This window comes from Eretmochelys imbricata, chromosome 2 (genome assembly GCF_965152235.1).
Source record: "Eretmochelys imbricata isolate rEreImb1 chromosome 2, rEreImb1.hap1, whole genome shotgun sequence".
Lineage (NCBI taxonomy): Eukaryota > Metazoa > Chordata > Testudines > Cheloniidae > Eretmochelys > Eretmochelys imbricata.
Window position 1 is genome coordinate 38,890,799 of NC_135573.1, and position 18,858 is coordinate 38,909,656.

Below are 18,858 nucleotides of genomic sequence, written 5' to 3' on the forward strand. Positions count from 1 at the left end.
AGAAAAGAGATACCTGGCCACCATGAAGGCAGCTATTTGAACCACGAACTGCTGGCAAATTGTCTAGTCTCTCATGAAGTGTTTCTGTTACAGGAAATTGTATTTTATAATCATCTTCCTTCATTTCTGTCACCCAGCTCTGAAAAGAAACCGATAATATCACTGTACCTCAAAAGAGTAAACGCAGACCTCCTGATGGTCTAATATAATATACTGCCCTATATATACCCAACTCAAGGAATGATATTGATGGATTTCAGTGGGAGTCATGTCTAGCACTGTTGGTGCGATAGTCATTATAAGATAGGATTTGGGAGAGTAGTGGCAGGAACAAATAGGGGGTTTTTAAAATGTTTTTGACAAGAGCTTAGAGGATCCTCTTTGGGGAAAATGGCAATAATAAATAAAAAGCAGAAACAGTGTAAATGTGATTAGGACACAGACTAATATGGACAGGACCTATGATTAAAAAATCCTGTAATAAAAACAAAAAACATCAACCCATACATTGTTATTGTAAGAAATCCCTTTCCAAACCATCTCTCACAGGTTAAACCTCAAAATTTCATAAAATCTTTAACCAAAAATAGGAGAACTCAAAAGGGTCATATTATTAAATTCAAAAAATTCCACAAGTGCTTGATATCTCTCAGGATCAACCCCAATGGGACTCAATTAGTAGCATACTCAACTCCAGTCCAGAAAATCACAGGTTCATATTTCACATTAGGACTTGGACTTGCATCCAGTTGTGACTGCTGAGGAGCCAAACTATTGGAATTGCTGTCCTTAAGATGTCCTTAAAGCTAAAGGCTCTTCCACCTAAGTTCCCTCTACATTTTCAGCTAGATATGAAATTCTTCAATTCCTGTCCTAAAGTGTGATGCAGTGTTGTTGTGCCCCAACATAATCAGATGCTACATTTTTTCAGTTGAGAGTGATGCGTTTCCCTGAATATAGTTTGTAAATACTTTGTGATTCTTCTCAATCAAAGGTGGTGTATAAATGTGTCATTATTTGTTGTGGCTGTTCAGACAGAAGTTAAAGATTCAGGGGTCCTACTCAAATAAAAAGGATAATTAAGAGTGTGTTCTGGTCAATATTTCCTCACTTAATGAAACAGGTCCTAATGTGCAAGGCCATGTGAACTATTAGCAACTGCAAATTGCTGCATTGCTGATTTGTAATCAGTCTGAGAACAGAGACAATCAAATTCTAACTAGGTTTACTAAAAAAATCTGATCACTAATAATTACATTAATATATTTACATTACTATACTACATTAAATTAAAATTATACCTTACCTTCATTTCATCATTAATTTTTTCCCATTCTTCAGTTGTAAAGTCAGATGCAGAGGCTGGAGGTTTATCTTTTCGCAGGGCTCTGCTCCCTGGAGCTAAACATTCAATGCGTTTTTCACAGAATAATGTAAGATCAGGGTAATATCCTTCTTCACCAGACCTTAAAGGTAAAAAGATGTCATATTTAAAAACTAAGCAAAACAAATAAACAATATATATATATTACAGCAGTTTGATGACAACTGTAAATTGAGTTGGTGGCCTTGGTCCAGTGACTAATGGGCAAATGTTCACATTACAAAAACCACTGCAATTAGTACTAACTGTAAATATTCTTAGAGGATCAACACGGCTACAAGAACACTGGACATATAAATATTCTTGTCACTCTCATCAAAAATTGCAAGGATGAAATCAGCACAGTGTCTGAAATAACCACACCCCCTCACAGGTCCCTCCTTGCCGCAAATTAGGTACAGTGGTGGAACAATGAGAAGACTCTTCCACTGCTGTTCCTCAAGCTGTACCCGCTCTGTGGATTTAACATAGAACTTCTATTTCCAGTGCTGTCAATAAGGAATCTTTCACAAGATTTGTTACCTTTTTTATTTTAATTTAGAGATTTAACTTATGTTAAGTCACCAACACTTTTAAGATAAGTCAAGTACCGAGCCCAGTACTCTTGGGCCAAATCCTCAGAATCTTACCAATAGATAAACCATTAACCAAAAACAAAATTAAAAAAAACTGTAATGTAAATAATAATGAATGTTCACCTCAATATCCTGAGAATTTTTTCCAGGTGTTTAACATCTGAGCACTTTTCAATGAACTTGTAGTCCAGATGATTAATAGGAATTTGATATGTTTTTGTTGTTCCCTGGTCCCACAAAGATGAAACTGGCTGGTCACTCATTCCTAAAAAAATTAAAGATAAAATTAATTATTCTGCTGTCTGAAGTGGTACTCAGATATACTTTGAGGCAATTCTGATTTTAGGAAATAGTCCAGCCCTTAATTCACACTTAATCCTTAAGCATGCTTATTAGTCCCAGTGGCATGATCAAGGAGTTGCCCATTTGATGCCCTGGTCTTGCAAACTGCTCCACCTGTCCAGAGCCCCACTAACTTCACTGGGGGTCTGGGTGGGCACAAGGATCTATCAGTTTGCAGGACTGAGATCTCGGATTGTAAACTCTTTGAGGCAAAAACCACTCTTCTACTGTGACCACAAGGTGCCCGCAAACATATAGCATTGCAGAAATAATAAACAATTATAATAATGCAAGCAAAATTAGAAACTTCAGACTACATATTCAAGTTTCTCCTTTGGAAAACCTTTTGGCTTCTGTTCCTCTCATGCAAGGTAATATACCTGTTAATAAATTAGCGATATTCATTTCTGTCCCTCACAAAGAAAAGGAAATGTATTGAAGAAAAATAATCTTAAAACTACTAGCAAGTTGATGCAACTAATTTAACTTCCACAGGCACAGGTGAGGATAACTTGGAGGAGTTTTTGTGGGACTGCCATGCATTTTTAAGTGAAGTTGCTGCTGATATATGTGAAAATGTCTACAAATGTTAACTTGAGTCAGTATTGCTGTAATTCAGATATATTTCTTCTGATCTTTAAAAAAATCCATTTGGCATGCTATTTTAATAGGAAACATCTAAATTATAAAATGTGGAAATTCCCAGGGGCAGAATAAGACTCAAACAAATTAATCCTGTACAATACAAAAAAGGCATCTCACCACTCTCCTCTCCTCACTATCCCCTTTCAAATCCTACCTTAAACCTCTCCTTTGCCATGATGCCTTCAAAACTCTTGACAATGGTTATACCACTGCACACTAATACCACCACCTATCATGCTGATCAATATTGTCTCATGGTTTCCTGGTACTCCCTAACTATCTGTCTGTATCCATCTGTTGTTTCTTATCTTATTTAGACTGTAAATTCTTTAGGGCAGGGATTCTTTTTGATCTTTTGTACAGCTCCCAGCACAATGGGGTCCTGGTCCATGACAGGCTCCTAAGCACTTCAGTAACACAAATAATATGTTTCAGAGTAGCAGCCATGTTAGTCTGTATCCGCAAAAATAAAAGGAGTACTTGTGGCACCTTACATAAATTTGTTAGTCTCTAAGGTGCCACAAGTACTCCTTTTCTTTTTACAAATAATATGTTTACTCTTCTTTTGCACTGGTGGATACATACCGTATGAATATTCAAAATTCATTCTTCTCACACCCATGTATTTGTGCAACCATCTTGTGTTTTTACAATCAGATTTTTCTTAATACTATCTTTTACTGTAATAAAGAGAAAGGGCCACATTCTTCTCCTTAAGTAGGATAGGTACCACGGCTGTCAGTAGGAGTGTTACCATGTAACACCAGCAGAACTGAGCTCAAACATGTGTTTTTGGTAATCTTTGCAACTCTCACAACAAAGGGAATAATCCCAGCAAAACTCTCTCCATAGCAGAAAGAAAAGGAGTACTTGTGGCACCTTAGAGACTAATGAAGTGCGCTGTAGCTCACGAAAGTTTATGCTCAAATAAATTGGTTAGTCTCTAAGGTGCCACAAGTACTCCTTTTCTTTTTGCGAATACAGACTAACAGGGCTGCTACTCTGAAACCTCTCCATAGCAGGGGACTGTAAACCTGCAAAGCCCGCCCTACCCTAGCAACTGTTTCTATGTACAGCATGGCTTCTGGAGAGCCCAGTAGCACGGGCTACGGACCAAGGCTCACCACCCAGCCAGGTTGTGCTAGGGGAGGGAATACATTAACTCTGCAGTTTGGCCCCTTCCAAAGAGGATCGGAAGCACCAAGAGTTAACCCTCACGCTGCCCTGCCCCCCACCTGCCATCGCCCCCTTTCACACACAACGAAACAGCCAGCAGGGCACTAGCTGCCACGATGATCCAGCCCCTCGGGAGCGGGCTACTGCAGGCCGTGTAGGACGCACCCCCCAGGCAAGGGCTTTGGCCCTCGGGCCCCCAGCTCCAGCGCACGGCGAGTTGTTATCACATCACAGCCTCTCTATCCGCTACATACAGACACCCCCCCCATTCCCACACCCCACGGCCGCACTCATGCACCCCTGGCCCGGCTCCAGGGGAGAATGGCGGGCGGAGGGGTCAGAAGTCGCGCTGGGGACGGGACCCCAGCCCTGAAGGAGCGGGGCGGCAGCCCAGGCCGACCGACCTGTCCCGCTGCCCCGCACCAACTGCGGAAGACGGTCGACGACTTCGCCCTCTCCACGTCCCTCGACCCGCGTCCGGAGACAGCAGCCGGGGGCAGGACCCTCCGCCGTCCACGCAGCACATGCGCAAGGGGCCGGCCCGGCAGCGCTGCCGTTGGAGTCGCCGGGCCGCAGGCGCACCCCGCCCCCAGAGCGGGGGGCTGGGCCGGCTCCGCCTGTCTGCCCGCCCCCACGAGCCGTTGTTGGGATGGCGGCAGCTTGCCCCGCTCCCTGTGCTGCGGGGCGAGGCGTGCCTCAGCCTGCTTTCCAGGGGGCAGCCGGAGCCGGCCGCGCGGGCGGGGCTGAGTAGGGGGCCCTGTCCTCCCCTCCAGCCCGGGAGGAAAGCGGGGGAAGTGGTGCACATATGACGGGCCATCAGCTGCAGGTTGTGGGCAGATGGTGCCTGGTAGGCGAGAGACGCGTCAGGACTGCGTAGGGAGACGTTTCATTGAGAAATCCCAACATTATGGTCAAAGTCAGGGAAAAACCTGGTGTTTAATGAGGGCCCCCCACCGCAGCCCTCATTGCTCTAGGGCCCTTGTTCTCAAACTTTTTTTTTTCCCACAAAACCAGTTGAAAATTGCTGAGGGTCTCGGTAGACCACTTAATGCTCTTTCCAAATGCTGTTTGTACCATTGGCTAACTATTGTAAAGCGCTGTGGATAAAAGCGCTACATAAAAAAACCCCTTTAATAATAATGTTTTTTTTTCTACAAATAAAAGCAGGCAATGCATATTTTAAAATTAGTAGTCTTACTTTTCTAATGCAGGTTTCAATACAATGCAATCTAATGCAATGGATGTGCCCTCTCTCCCCCCGCCACAGCAACCCCCGAGCTGGGGCTGGGAAGGAAGGGGTGCATCCCTAGCAGTCACAGCCCTGGAGCTGGGGAATGTTGCCCCTTTCTCTGGCCGCTGCAGCCCTTCATGTCCCAAATTCCTCCCACCCCCTCTTCTCACCCCACTGACCCCTCCCACCTATCCCCTATTCCCCCCAAGGCCACCACCTCACCTTACATGTCTGTCTTCTCCAGGATCCAGGCACCTAATTAATGGAGCCACACCTGCACGGCTCTTACCTTTAGGCGCACACCTTAGAGGGAACTATCAGCAGACCACCTGCATGGAGTTCGCGGAACACAGGTGATCCACGGAACACAGTTTGAGAACCTCTGCTCTAGCCTATCCTTCTCAATAGAATGAATTTGGCAAGTGTGTTTTGAAAGAAACTGAGCAGGGCACAGGATACCAGCCCTGAAAGAGGGGAGTGGGGCAACAATCCTCACTCCCTTAATTTAGCAAGGTGATGAAATATACTGTCCCATTAAAAAACATTAAAATGTATCTTCATTTAGAAAAACAACAAAAGTGGAAAACAACATACCCTTCGGAAGCTGCACAAGGAGAGCTCCTAGAAATATTGTTTCCCTTCAAAACCCAATGAAAGTTGATTAGTGAAGATGCATCATTACAAAATTTGAGTTTTTAAAAGCAAGAAAATGAACGGTTAAGGACATTGGCAAAAATCCACAAAGAGACTTGTGACACTTAAGTATTAGGTGTTATGACGCTCACTTTAGGTGCCTGGAAAATCACAGGAACAACACTGGAATTCACAAAGTCTGAGTTAGGCGCTTCAGCTCCCTATACAATTAATGTGGAAGATAATTGCTTTAGACTGCAATTCCCCAATTCCTGGTACCAGCGTCCAGTTGCTCTCTTCTTATAATACTATCTGTTATAAGCACTGCCCCTTTCATGAAGATATGCATCTAAGCCTGGGGTCATAGGCAGGCACCTCTCTCTTTGCAGTCAGGCCAAGTAGGTGCCTAAGTTATTTCTTGTGAAAATGAATTAGGTGCCTGCCTCATTCCACACAAAAAAGCTCAAGGAGTTAGTGTTAACTACCTTATAACTTTTAAGCCCTGTGGTTAGAGCACTCACTGGAATGTAGGAGACCAAGGTTCAATTCCCCACTCCCTGTGAGAAGAATTTGAACAAGGGTCTCCCATACTTCCCAGAGGAAGTACTGTAAACACTCAGCTCTAGGAGATTCTGATGGCAGGGGGTGCCTTCAATCTCTCTTGTTGAAGCTGTTCCACTAAATAACTACTTAAAAATTCATTGTCACAGGGAACTAGACCTTGGGCGCCCAAACCATCAGGCTACAGAGTCAGCAGGTAGATGAATCATTCTAAGCGTTTATCCACAGTAGAGCAGTTTCAACAGGAAAGACCAGGGGAGCCACATATGAGAACATCCCACAGCTCACTGATTAGAGCACCTCTGCTAAGATGTGGGGAGACCCTTGTTCAAATCCTCCCCCCACCTGCAGGCAGAGGGGGTAAAAAAGAACCTGGGTCTCCCACATTCCAGGCAAGTACACTAACCACTGGGCTAGAAGTTGGGGAAGGTACTGCTACCTCCTCCCCACTGGAAGCCACTGAGCATGCCTACCTAAGCGGTTCTCACCTGCGAATTAAGCAGATGAACACCTGTCTTCCTCAGGTTTGCAGATTGGTCTAGGGGTTGTTTGCCAGAAGCTAGGAATGGGCAACAGGGGATGGATCACTTCATGATTACCTGTTCTGTTCATTCCCTCTGGGGCACTTGGCATTGGCCACTGTCAGAAGACAGGATACTGGGCAAGATGGGCCTTTGATCTGACCCAATATGGCAGTTCTTAAGTGAGAGATAGTCTAGGCCGCAGCTGCCTAGACTAAGCCTGCAATGGATGTGCCCAGAGGCAGAAACTTAGACATAGAGGGAACTTTTATCCTGAAATTAGACACCAAGTCAGTTTAGGCATCTACAGGGTGTGAGGGAAGTTTTGTAGATCATAGTGGAGCCCAAAATTGGGACTTAAGTGCCTAAGTAGATTTGTGGATCTGCACCATTGTAACCATATTGATGAAGTAACCAACTAAGTCGCAGATTATTCAAACTCGACTCTGAATTTCTTGACCACTGGGTACTTAATTTGAAGGTTTTTCCTCTCCATAGAGAAGTGATGTCTTCCGATGATAAAGAACTAGGGCTGTCAAGCGATTAAAAAAATTAATCACAATTAATTGCATGATTACGAAAATTATTCGCACTGTTAAATACAATATCAATTGAAATTTATTAAAATATTTTTAGATTTTTTCTACATTTTCAAATACATCGATTTCAATTCCCACACATAATACAAGGTGTACAGTGGTCACTTTATATTATTTTTGATTATTGTTTTGCAGGGAAATATTTGTAAAGAAAAGAGTATTTTTCAATTTGTTATACCAATAAAATAAAAACGAACAGGATCTTATTAAAGTGGATAAGACAAAATGTCACATTTATTGTGAATACAAAAAGAATCATAGTAGGCAGTCAGTTATAGCTATAACATTTCATTCAGTTTCACATTCATTCACACATTTGTTCATACACACACACAGGTTCTGCAGCTGCTGTATAGTTACCAGTCCTGAATGTAGCTTGAGTTCGTGGCTTGGGTTTGTAGATTGTGGCGGCTAACTGGCTAGGAAAGCCGGGCACAAGGAAGAGCTGGGTCCCGGTTGCACCCATGTTGGCAGCAGAATGTTACCCTTCAAAGTCTTCCATCTCACCCACCCTTTTTGTAGGCTTTAGTTTGAATCCAGAGTCTATAGGTCTTGCTGAGTCACGCTGCCTCTGGGTCCGGTGTGATTGATCACCCCGTCAGTTGCAGATATGACTTTCAGCCTAGGACCTGGCTTTGATGTTTCTTCAATTGTACTTTTGTTCTTTTCCTTTGAGGGTGGTCTCCTCCTACTTTGTCAGGGCTGTTGTCTGCATTTCAGCCACTGTGGTTTACGCTTTATTTCATCAGGACAGGCTGGAGCTGGAGGTTGAGTCCATCATCCATACATACCTCATTCACACATCTAAACTAAACTAATAAGATTACAGCAGGGTTTTGCAAAAATGAAGGTTGCAGCAAGCTTTTACAAAATGAAGTGAGCATTTTAAAATGGAGTTTGGGACACGTTAAAATGGAGTTTGACTTATAATATGGACAAGTGTAAGGAATGGCAAACAGTGAACAGAAGTTACAATGTTGAAACAGTGTAAGTTTCAGCGATTTAAGCAGCGATTGGATTGAAAGTGAAACTCAATTAGCCAGTTATTGGGGTAACTGGTTTTATGAATGAATGTTGTTTCATTCATAAAACTTTGCTTATGAAGTTATATTAATAAAGTGATTAAAAACAATCTCATTGATCAGTTCTACAAATTCACCTCATACAAGTACTGTAGTGCAATCTATCGTGAAAATGCAACTTACAAAAGTAGTTTTGTGTTACATAACTGCACTCAAAAACAAAGCCATGTAAAACTTTAGAGCCTATAAGTCCACTCAGTCCTCCTTCTTGTTCAGCCAATCGCAAGAGAAAGAAGTTTGTTTACATTTACAGGATGCCAGATGCACTAAATATTCATATGCTTCAGGCTTTGGCCATCATTCCACAGAACATGCTTCCATAGAGATGATGCTCATTAAAAAAAGAATGCATTAATTACATTTGTGACTGAACTCCTTGGTGGGAAGAATTGTATGTCTCAACCCAATATTCATGCTTCAACCACCATTCCAGAGGACATGCATCCATGCTGATGATGGATTGTGCTCCATAGTGATCCAAAGCAGTGCGGACCAACGCATGTTCATTTTCATCATCTGACTCAGATGCCACGAGCAAGGTTGATTTTCTTTTTTGATGGTTTGTGTTCTGCAGTTTCCGCATTGCCCTTTTAAGATTTCTGAAAGCATGGTCCACACCTTCTCCCTCTCAGATTTTGGACGGCACTTCAGATTCTTAAATCTCGGGCCAAGTGCTGTAGCTATTTTTAGAAATCTCACATTGGTACCTTCTTTGCATTTTCTCAAATCTGCTGTGAAAGTCTTCTTAAAATGAAGATGTGCTGGGTCATCATCCGAGACTGCTATAACATGAAATATATGGCAGAATGCAGGTAAAACCCAGATTAGGAGACATATAATTCACCCCTCAAGGACTTCAGTCACAAATTTAATTAATCCTTTTTTAAAAAACAAACAAAAACAAGCATCATCAGCATGGAAGCATGTCCTCTGGAATGGTGGCGGAAGCATGAAGGGGCATACGAATGTTTAGCACAGGGATTCTCAAACTGGGGGTCAGGACCCCTCAGGGGGTTGCGAGTTGTCAGCCTCCACCCCAAACCCTGCTTTGCCTCCAGCATTTATAATGGTGTTAAATATATAAGCGTTTTTAATTTTGGGGGGGGGAGGGGATTTGCACTCAGAGGCTTGCTATGTGAAAGGGGTCACCAGTACAATAGTTTGAGAACCACTGGTTTAGCATATCTGGCACATAAATACTTTGCAACGCCAGCTACAAAAGTGCCATGCGAACGCCTGTTCACACTTTCAGGTGACATTGTAAATACAAAGCAGGCAGCAGTACCTCCCGTAAACAAACTTGTTTCTCTTAGTGATTGTTTGAACAATAAGTAGGACCGAGTGGATTTGTAGGCTCCAAAGTTTCACAGTTTTGTTTTTTAGTGCAGTTATGTAACAAACAAAAAACCTATATTTGTAAGTTACACCTTCATCATAAAGAGATTGCTCTACAGTACTTGTATGAGGAGAATTGAAAAATGCTATTTCTTGTTTATCATTTTTACCGGTCAAATATGTGTAATCAAAATAATATAAACTGAGCACTGTACACTTTGTATTCTGTGTTGTAACAGAAATCAATATATTTTTGAATGTAGAAAAACCATCCAAAAATATTTAATAAAGTTCAATTTGTATTTTATTGTTTAACAAAACAATTCATTTTTTTTTGAGTTAATTGTGTGAGTTAACTATGATTAAATCAACAGCCCTATAAAGAACACAGCATACATTGACACTGCTATTTGTTGTTCTACAGCCCTTTTGCGTAGATTCAGCCCTCAAGCCTCAAGATTGAGTAGATTCAGACCTCAAGATTTATGCATGTTTGACTTTATGCAGCAAGTACTCTCTTTGAAGTTTATGGAACTACTCAGTACATAAAGTTAAAGATGTTTAAAATCTCTACAGGATTGGTGTCTTAGTGAGGTTCTGAGATGGGAACAGAAAATCAGGGAACTTGGAGATATTGGACCAAATTTAGCTCTGGTGTAAGCAAGCATAACTCCACTGAATTCAAAAGTGAAACTGAGTATTTGATATTAAAAACTTTATTTAACTACTTGAATAATTTACAACTGATATCAGAATGAAAAAGTATATATTTGTCCAGAGCAGATGTGTATACAAACCAAAGTTATCAGTATACTAAAATGAACCAGGTCAAAACAGCTACCTCTTGAATTCACATTACCGGGCATCAAAGACAACCACTGTAATAGTTAGAGTTAAAGAAAATGACAGGGAATTTAAAAAAAACAAAAACAAAACACAATCACAAGTCAGTCATGCAAAATAAGTTGAGGCTCATTTTTCAGTTACACCACAATTAGCATTTGTTTGTATGCTTTTAAAAAATGGAATATGCTTTGCATGCATGATAGTATCTTCTATCCGGTGTACTTTTTACCAGTTTGCACTGCAATACAAGATTACCAAAGTTTTTTGTATTGTGCTTTAATTAACAAGAGCATCACTGAAAATAATTAAGATGTTATATGTTCTTCCTCACATATGTACTAGTTTGTAAGACTTTTTTGCACTGGACCAATTCTTCAGTACTACCCCAATTTTTCATTTTATTTATAGCCACTATCGTCCGGGATCACTCAAACAATTTAATAGGCATGTGCAAAAGGATACATCTTTTTGTTCTTTTCTTGTACATTATTCTGTACCCACATTCTCGACACCTGATCGGATCTCTTGCTTTTATTTCATTTTCTGTATGACATTCTGGGGGGGGAGGAGCGGGGGGGGAGAGAGAGAAGAAGACAATCTTATTAGACTACTATAACAAGAAATACAAAACGTAAGATGTTATAATTTACTTTAGGAAAAGGTAACAAAATTCAAGATCTGCATTTGTGGCAAACAAAACAACTTTAGTGAATTAATATTACTGAGAAAATCAAGTTCTTTATTTCTCTTCAGGGTAAACACTTTTAGCTAACCTGTAAAGTTACAATTTATGTTCTATTACCTTTAGTAAAGACAAAGTACGTGGTATTCAAATTACCTAGAATAAATCTATTGACATATTACAAAATGCGTTCACAAATAATTGCCCATTCCGTGCTACCAGCTGAGAGGTATTAACATATTTCAATCCAAAATATTATATAACTGACCAAAGTGACAGGAGGGCGCTGTGGTGCTAACAACTCACTCTAAAACAGGGGTTCTCAAACTGAGGGTCAGGACCGCTCAGGGGGTTGTGAGGTTATTACATGGGGGTGGGGGTGGTGTCATGAGCTGTCAGCCTCCATCCCAAACCTCGCTTCACCTCCAGCATTTATAATGGTGTCAAATATATTTTTAAAAGTGTTTTTAATGTATGGGCGGGGGGGGGAGGCCCCACACGCAGAGGCTTGCTGCGTGAAAGTGGTCACCAGTACAAAAGTCTGAGAATCCCTGCTCTAAAAGGTTGGAAGCATTAAGAAATACTATGTTTTGTGGAGTACAACCCCTCTCTCGGGTTGCTGCTAAATCATCTGCAGGGATGGCTTCTCCTTGCATCAAAGATATTTCTGAAGGACAAAATTATTTTGCCTTTTGATTGCTCCAAATGGAAGGTACAGTATTTCAAAAAATGCCCCCTGAAGACAGTATCTCAGACTCAAATTGTAACAGTATTGTAATCCCGCTACAAGCTATTGCATTTGAACACTGCCCCTAACAATTTTGGCTAAAAGTAAAGTGACCACATAGGCTTTTCTCCGAGATGCAATCGTAGTTTTATTCTTATTTACATAGATAAATATGGGGAATACTGTGCAAATATACTCTACAAACACTGCACCACATTACAAACAGAGCAGCTTTTAAAGGTTCTTGGAGAGAACTGCAACGTGTTACCCTTGCCCAATGATGGAAGTTCTAAAGAACTATTTCCACATTGTCACCACTCCATGAAGCAAAAATCCATCATCTTAGTATAATTATTCTGCACCATTTGCAATCAGATGGCATGCCACCCTGAGCAAATAATGCAACTTATTACTAATAGTGATGTTAGGTTCAGCAGATATTATTTCTCTCTCTCACACACACACACACACACACACACAGCATCTACATAGCAACATTCTACAGATCCAGTTGTAGGTCCACAAGCCATTTCAAGGCCTTCTCTCTGAAGTTGTGGATATCATCAAATTCACCTTTGAATCCATATTTGGGGCACTGTGTTATAATGTGTTCAATGGTTTGCATATTCACAATAGTCACAGGAAGGGATGTCTGATTTTTGTTCGATGAGATTCAGTGTGGTCCACAGTCTGCATGGCAGGTTGAAACTGGGACAGTGGCTTATTGGGTCAGTAATAATGTGCTTGTTTGGAACTGTAGCTGAGATGCGGACACTTTGCCATTCCCTGGACAGATCCAGGGACATGGGTGGTCCACAGTGGGTTTCACGATTTCAGGCATCGCTTGGGAATGTTGCCTATAGCCTGCCAGATGGGAAGTTCTGGGTAGTCTTCGACAGGGTGGATAAAAATCAATGATTTAAAAAAAAAAAAACCACAAAAAAAACCCACCATCGGATTTTTTTGATAAAATCCTTTGAGGAAGAAAACATATCTAAAGATAGTTTTAATTAAGATACATTATAGCTCAAAGATATCCCTATTCCACAATGAGATTATAAATTCTAAATCTATAGTATGAGACAATATATTCATGTAATGTTTAAGAAAAGTTTTGTAAATGAGTTCCAATAGTTCATGGATTAGGGTCCCAATCTTATGGGGTTCCACAGGCTTCTGTATAGATTATTTAGGTTAATCTTTCTATCTACCCAATGGGACTCAGTGCTCAGTCTAGAAGATACCATCAGAGATGCTTAGTTTTGCAGTTCTCAAACTACAGATTTGTGTCTTCAGAGGTAACACGCTTGTTAACAGAAAAAAAAAAACCACCACACCAGTAAAAACAAACATATAGAAGTGAGAAACAACAGACATCAGTTCTATTGTCCCTATGGAGATAAATGTGAGAAGCGAGGGACCTATGCTTGTTTTGTTAAAATACTGTATGTTTGCTGTTGAGGAAAAAAATCCAGAATACTTAACATTGTTGTTTTAGTTAAATAAAACAATTAATACATCTGTCTGGTGATGTTCTCCTCTTAATACATCACGGCAAGAAAATCTTCCAAATATTAATGATTAACCTGTTGAATTGGAGATATTTATGAAGTCATTGGGAGGTGAACTATCTGCTTCAATTACCTTTGGCAAATGAAATAACTAAACAATCATTCATTTTCTGATATAGCTGTAAAACTGATCTGAAAAGTTTTCAAAATAAATCACTGTTTAAAAATGTATAGTGTGTACCTTCTAAAAATGAAACCTACATCTAACTCTGAGTTGTGAAGATTATGTATTAAGGTTATAACAACCAACAAGAATACACTTTTATGTAGAAAACCATGATTAAATCGAGTCTTCCTGACTAGTGATTTAAATCAAATCCACCCTGGTCTTTGGCACGTTTACGTTCTGATTTTGAAGCTATATCTTGATGGATAGCTGGAGGTTCAATGTTTGCTAAAACAGAAAGCTACTGTAGAGGTGTTGATTGTAAAGTCCCCATGATGATTTGCATGGTCTGATTCAGCTGCCTATCCACAAATGGGGTATGGCAGCTTCTTGTCCACATCAATGCACAGTACTCTGCAACTAGGTACGCCAGGGCTAAGGCCGACATTTGTAGCACCAGGGCAGCGCACTTGCAACTAAGGCCCATAGCATTAAAGAAGCTGAAGTGACCCTTGTACTCCTCCATGATCTTATAGTCAGATATTTTCAAAAGTGACAGCTGAGACCAAAATCTGTAGTCTCTACTTTTTTCCACCTTGACAATAGAATCACACAAAACACACTCACTGTCAAGTTTGGTGGTGAAACTGTGCATTATGAATCAAAGCCAATAGACCTCAGTGTAATTACTGACCATACACTCACCTTTCAGGACCACCCCCAGAAAACAGCCTCTAAAGCAAAGACTTGCATCAATATTATACAAAAGTTAGCAGGACCAAGCTAGGGATTAGCAAACATTATTAAACGTTAGGTTTTATTCTTACCTCCACAAATGTAAATCATTGGCTGTTGCTTTGGAGGCTGAACATCCTTTTGGGAATCCATGTTCTGTCAACAAGAAAAAAAAAATCCATGCTCTTGATTAGAGAGTGGGAATTGGAAGACAAAGACCTCTGAAGACAGCCCTAACAGCAACCCTATCTTCAGTCAACGTGCTAGATATCCTTCTTTGGATAAAGCTTGGGGAGCATTAGTCTCTCCCACTAATGAAAGATTTTGCTGCAACTATAAAAAAAATATATCAACCATATATCACTTAAGTCTCAATACTATTAACCTGTCATCATTTCGGGAACGGACAGCATCACTACTTGTACATACAGGATAAACCCAGCCACATTATTCCACCCACTTAAAACACTGTCTAATCCTGCACTAACTTTGATAGATATGCTGGACCGGAGTGGGCAAATTACGGCCCGTGGGCCAGATCCAGCCCCTCAAAGCTTTGGATTCAGCCTGCGGGATTGCCCCCTGTGGTGCCGCAGACCCTGCGTCGCTCTCAGAAGTGGCTGGCACCATGTGCCTAGGGCCCCAGGAGGACGGGAGAGAGGGCTTCGTGCGTTGCCCTTGCCTCCAGGCACCACCCCCCGCAGCTCCCATTGGCCAGAAACAGGGAACTGCGGCCAATGGGAGCTTTGGGGGAGGTACCTGGAGGCATAGCAAGGGCAGCGCACAGAGCCCTGTGCCCCCCTCCCCCCCCCCATGGGCCACGCAGAGACATGGTGCCAGCTGCTTCCTGGAGTGGTGCCGTGTGGGGCCAGGGCAGGCATGCAGGGAGCCTGCCCTGGAGCACGCCGCAGCCACCCCGGAGCCGCTTTAGGTAAGTGGCGCTGGGCCAGAGCCTGAAACCCTCCTGCACCCCACCGCCCAACTCCCTGCCCTAAGCCCCCTGCCTGCACCTTGCACCGCAACTCCCTGCCCTGAGCCCTGTCGTACCCTGCACCCCAACCCTCTTCCCAGAGCCCCCTCATACACCCCGCACCCCTCCTCTGCCCCAATCCCTTGCCCTGAGCCCGTTTCTGCACACTGCACCCCCTCACAACCCGCACTCCCTACCGCACCCCAACCCCCTGCCCTGGCCCTGCATACAATTTCCCCACCCAGATGTGGCCCTTGGCCCAAAAAGTTTGCCCACCCCTGTGCTGGACAGAAACCCGCAGGTCAGAATCAGGCAGAAAGTAGTAGTACTTTGCCTCAGAATCCTAGGGTAGCTGGATCGGACTGCCAAATCAACCATCAGTGAAATAGTTAACACGGCTGTTACTCTGAAACCAGGAACTTTTAAATAATCATTAACACCTAATTGTATTGAATCAGTTAGTTTAAACTCATTTTAGGACAAAATCTGCCCTCACAATGCCAGAATAAGATATTTTTGCACAGAGGATCTAGGCTCCATCTACTCCAGACTTTTAACAGAGTTTGTAACAATTCGTTTCACCATTGGCTCTAAACACAGTTGTGTCTATAACCATGGTTACTAGGATCTGGAAAGCGGACCAACGAAGTCGGTTACACAGGAGATCCTATCCATACAGCAAAATAATATACTTGGTAATGGCAGACAACCATGTGCCAACTGAATACACTAGCAAGTGCTGCCATTATTTACCAAACATTAACCACATTGTGTAGATACAAACAACATTTAAAGTCAGAGATTTCACTAATTGGTTATAGACTCCGTTAAACGTTATGCCATCGCCATGCACCTTGTCAATGCGTGTTCTGTAAGCAAACCAGCCCCGCCAGTAGCTGCCCAAGAACACACGGATATGAACGCAGCCAGGCAGGGTGATAAGCTCAGACACGCGTCATGGGGGCACGACTGTGTTGTGAAGACACTTGCCGCATGGGTGAGACTCCGGCGAAAGTACTGTACCACAAATTGGCTTGACCTCTGTGCTTCTTATGTGCCTTCGGTGTGGTGGCCTGTGTCTTCCCAGGGCCAGATCCAGGACCCTACATCACTTCCACCACGCTCCTCTGCGGAGCGCCCGCCCCGCGCAGGGCCGAGGAACCCCGGCGGCTTCCCCACGTGTTCAGAACCCGGCCTGCCAGCAGAACAGCGCCTGCCCCTGGGGCTGCGGTCTCTGCTCCGCCCCCGGCCCCGGCGGCAGGAGCGCGGCACAGGGACCACCGCCGGTTTGCTGAATAGACGCGCAGACTGTGCCCAGAGCGGGGTGGGGGCAGGATGCCGCCGCTCGCCCCTTCCGCACGCACAGAGAGCCTGGGCCTAACTGCGGGAAGAAGAGACACCCTGACCGCTCCCTACCTGTCCAGAGCGGGACCCGCTCCCCACGCTCCGCTCCGCTCGGGCCCAGGCTAGGGGCGGGACAGACCCCTCAGCCGACTGCCGAGTCGCGAGGCCTCCTCGCGAAACGCGCAGACGCAGCAAGCGCAGCCAGCTCCGCCCCAAGCTGCCCTGACGTAGGGACAAGGAGGAGTCGAGCTCGGGGTGGTCCCGGGGGCGGAGCCATTGCTCCAGCTACAGCAGGGCGGTGCTAGTCCAGCCGCAGCGCCTGCGTGCTGGGGCTGTCTGTGCTGTGCCCTACAACTTCCCGGGCCCAGTACACTCTCGCGTCTCGCCCTAGCGCCTCCTGCCCCTGGGGCTGTGACTGCTCCTGAGCAGCTCCTCTCCCGTAGGCTGTTGCCGTCTCTCAATCTACCACTCCAAAACTATTATAACAATCTGCTTGAGGTGTTGTAACAGAGAATTTGGCAACGCTTCCACAGTTAAATGCAAATATAACTATGCATTAAACCAACGCTGTGATTTTAGTTATATAAGAGTAGGAAAAGCAAAGTTAAGGATTTGACAGCAACCCTCTCAACTCTCTTGTTTTATACGTATGCATTACAATAACGTTTTGTTTTATGAGCATGCTACATATGTGCATTTAAATTTATAGAAAGTTTAGATCGTAAGAGTTAAGGAAGTTACACTGTACCTAAAAGATTCTTCGGAATATAATCAGATAAAATTTCTGAGTGGAGAGGAGAATATAGAAGAATCTGTGTGGATGAAAATCCCAAATCATAAGATTACAAATATGCGAGTGCAATTATATTACCAGTTTCCTGAACCAAAAAAAAGAATACTGTGGGGTACTGCAGCCATGAATTTCCCAGCCCCCCCCGAACGGAGGGATCTTTCAAGAAGTCACAGAGATGGCATAGCTGTTGTCACCCCTCTCTTGCAGGAGCTCCCCAGTGCACGGATCATTCTGGAGGATACTTCAGGGACTGATGGAGATAGGAGCGGGCAAACTGATACTTTGAGTAATATGCAATACTACGCAACAGCTCATAAGGGCTATTGCAGCAGGGATGCAAATTAAGGGCTGCCCTAACCTGTGCAAAGGGGCTAAGCCAGTCCCCAGCAATGGGGAACTCAAGCCACCATCACCCTTAGATCTCTGCATTATTGTCCACACCAGCATGGAGTGAATCTGGTTTACGGAGCACATCACACGGAGGGAAACTGAGGCAACCAAAGGGGGTATCACCATTTTTCATTTTGAAAACAGGAATTTTTTTATGAAATATAAACTTACATATAAATAACTGCATGGATTTCATAAGCAAATGCAAAGAGAACTACAAGTTACAATGAAGTTGGAATCTACTGACCTCAGTAGAATATATTTGACTGTACTTGAATTGGTCTATGTAGCTTGTGGAACGCAAACGGGACTCAGACATGATCACATGACTGCAGAATTTTATCTCAAGGAGGGCTGGTCTTTGCCCTAAGCTGCTTTTTTATTTCAGAAGCCTATTACTTAAGCTCCACGCAGAAAGATCTAGGTAAATGAAAATATAGCTATATATTGTGTGGGTATTACCATATACTCCCACATTAATTAATATAAACTTTCAAGCCAAAATACAGATATATTTTCAATGCAATAGAATGGGATTTTGTTATGAAATCAGTTTTCAACAATTTCAGTGCATACATCAGCAGTCACAAACTAAATTGTGAAAAAAATG

The 18,858-nt window shown here is 42.9% G+C and overlaps 2 protein-coding genes across 5 annotated transcripts in view; both read right to left on the reverse strand.

The window, feature by feature from the left end:
• The window catches only part of SPAG1 (sperm associated antigen 1), a 60,162-nt gene extending 55,473 nt beyond the window's left edge, over window positions 1-4,689 (reverse strand). Inside the window, exons 1-4 of the mRNA XM_077809931.1 lie at window positions 4,527-4,689; window positions 2,083-2,224; window positions 1,307-1,466; window positions 14-139 (exon numbers count right to left, since the gene is read on the reverse strand). Coding sequence (XP_077666057.1) covers window positions 14-139; window positions 1,307-1,466; window positions 2,083-2,222 — 426 coding nt within the window. The 5' untranslated portion in view covers window positions 2,223-2,224; window positions 4,527-4,689. The remainder of the gene's footprint in view (window positions 1-13; window positions 140-1,306; window positions 1,467-2,082; window positions 2,225-4,526) is intronic.
• A 6,095-nt stretch (window positions 4,690-10,784) lies between these two features.
• Window positions 10,785-18,567, reverse strand: POLR2K (RNA polymerase II, I and III subunit K). Of its 4 annotated transcripts, none has more exons than XM_077808912.1 (4): window positions 18,496-18,567; window positions 14,844-14,907; window positions 11,393-11,485; window positions 10,785-10,962 (listed from the first exon to the last, which is right to left on the reverse strand). In XM_077808912.1, the coding sequence occupies exons 1-4, from the start codon at window positions 18,565-18,567 to the stop codon at window positions 10,940-10,942; spliced, it is 252 nt and encodes an 83-aa protein (XP_077665038.1). In that variant the 3' UTR covers window positions 10,785-10,939. The 4 variants fall into 4 exon arrangements, with proteins under 4 accessions (XP_077665038.1, XP_077665039.1, XP_077665041.1 ...); XM_077808913.1 differs by lacking the exon at window positions 18,496-18,567 and adding an exon at window positions 17,138-17,269; XM_077808915.1 differs by lacking the exon at window positions 18,496-18,567 and adding an exon at window positions 16,712-16,899.
• Window positions 18,568-18,858: the final 291 nt, after the last annotated feature.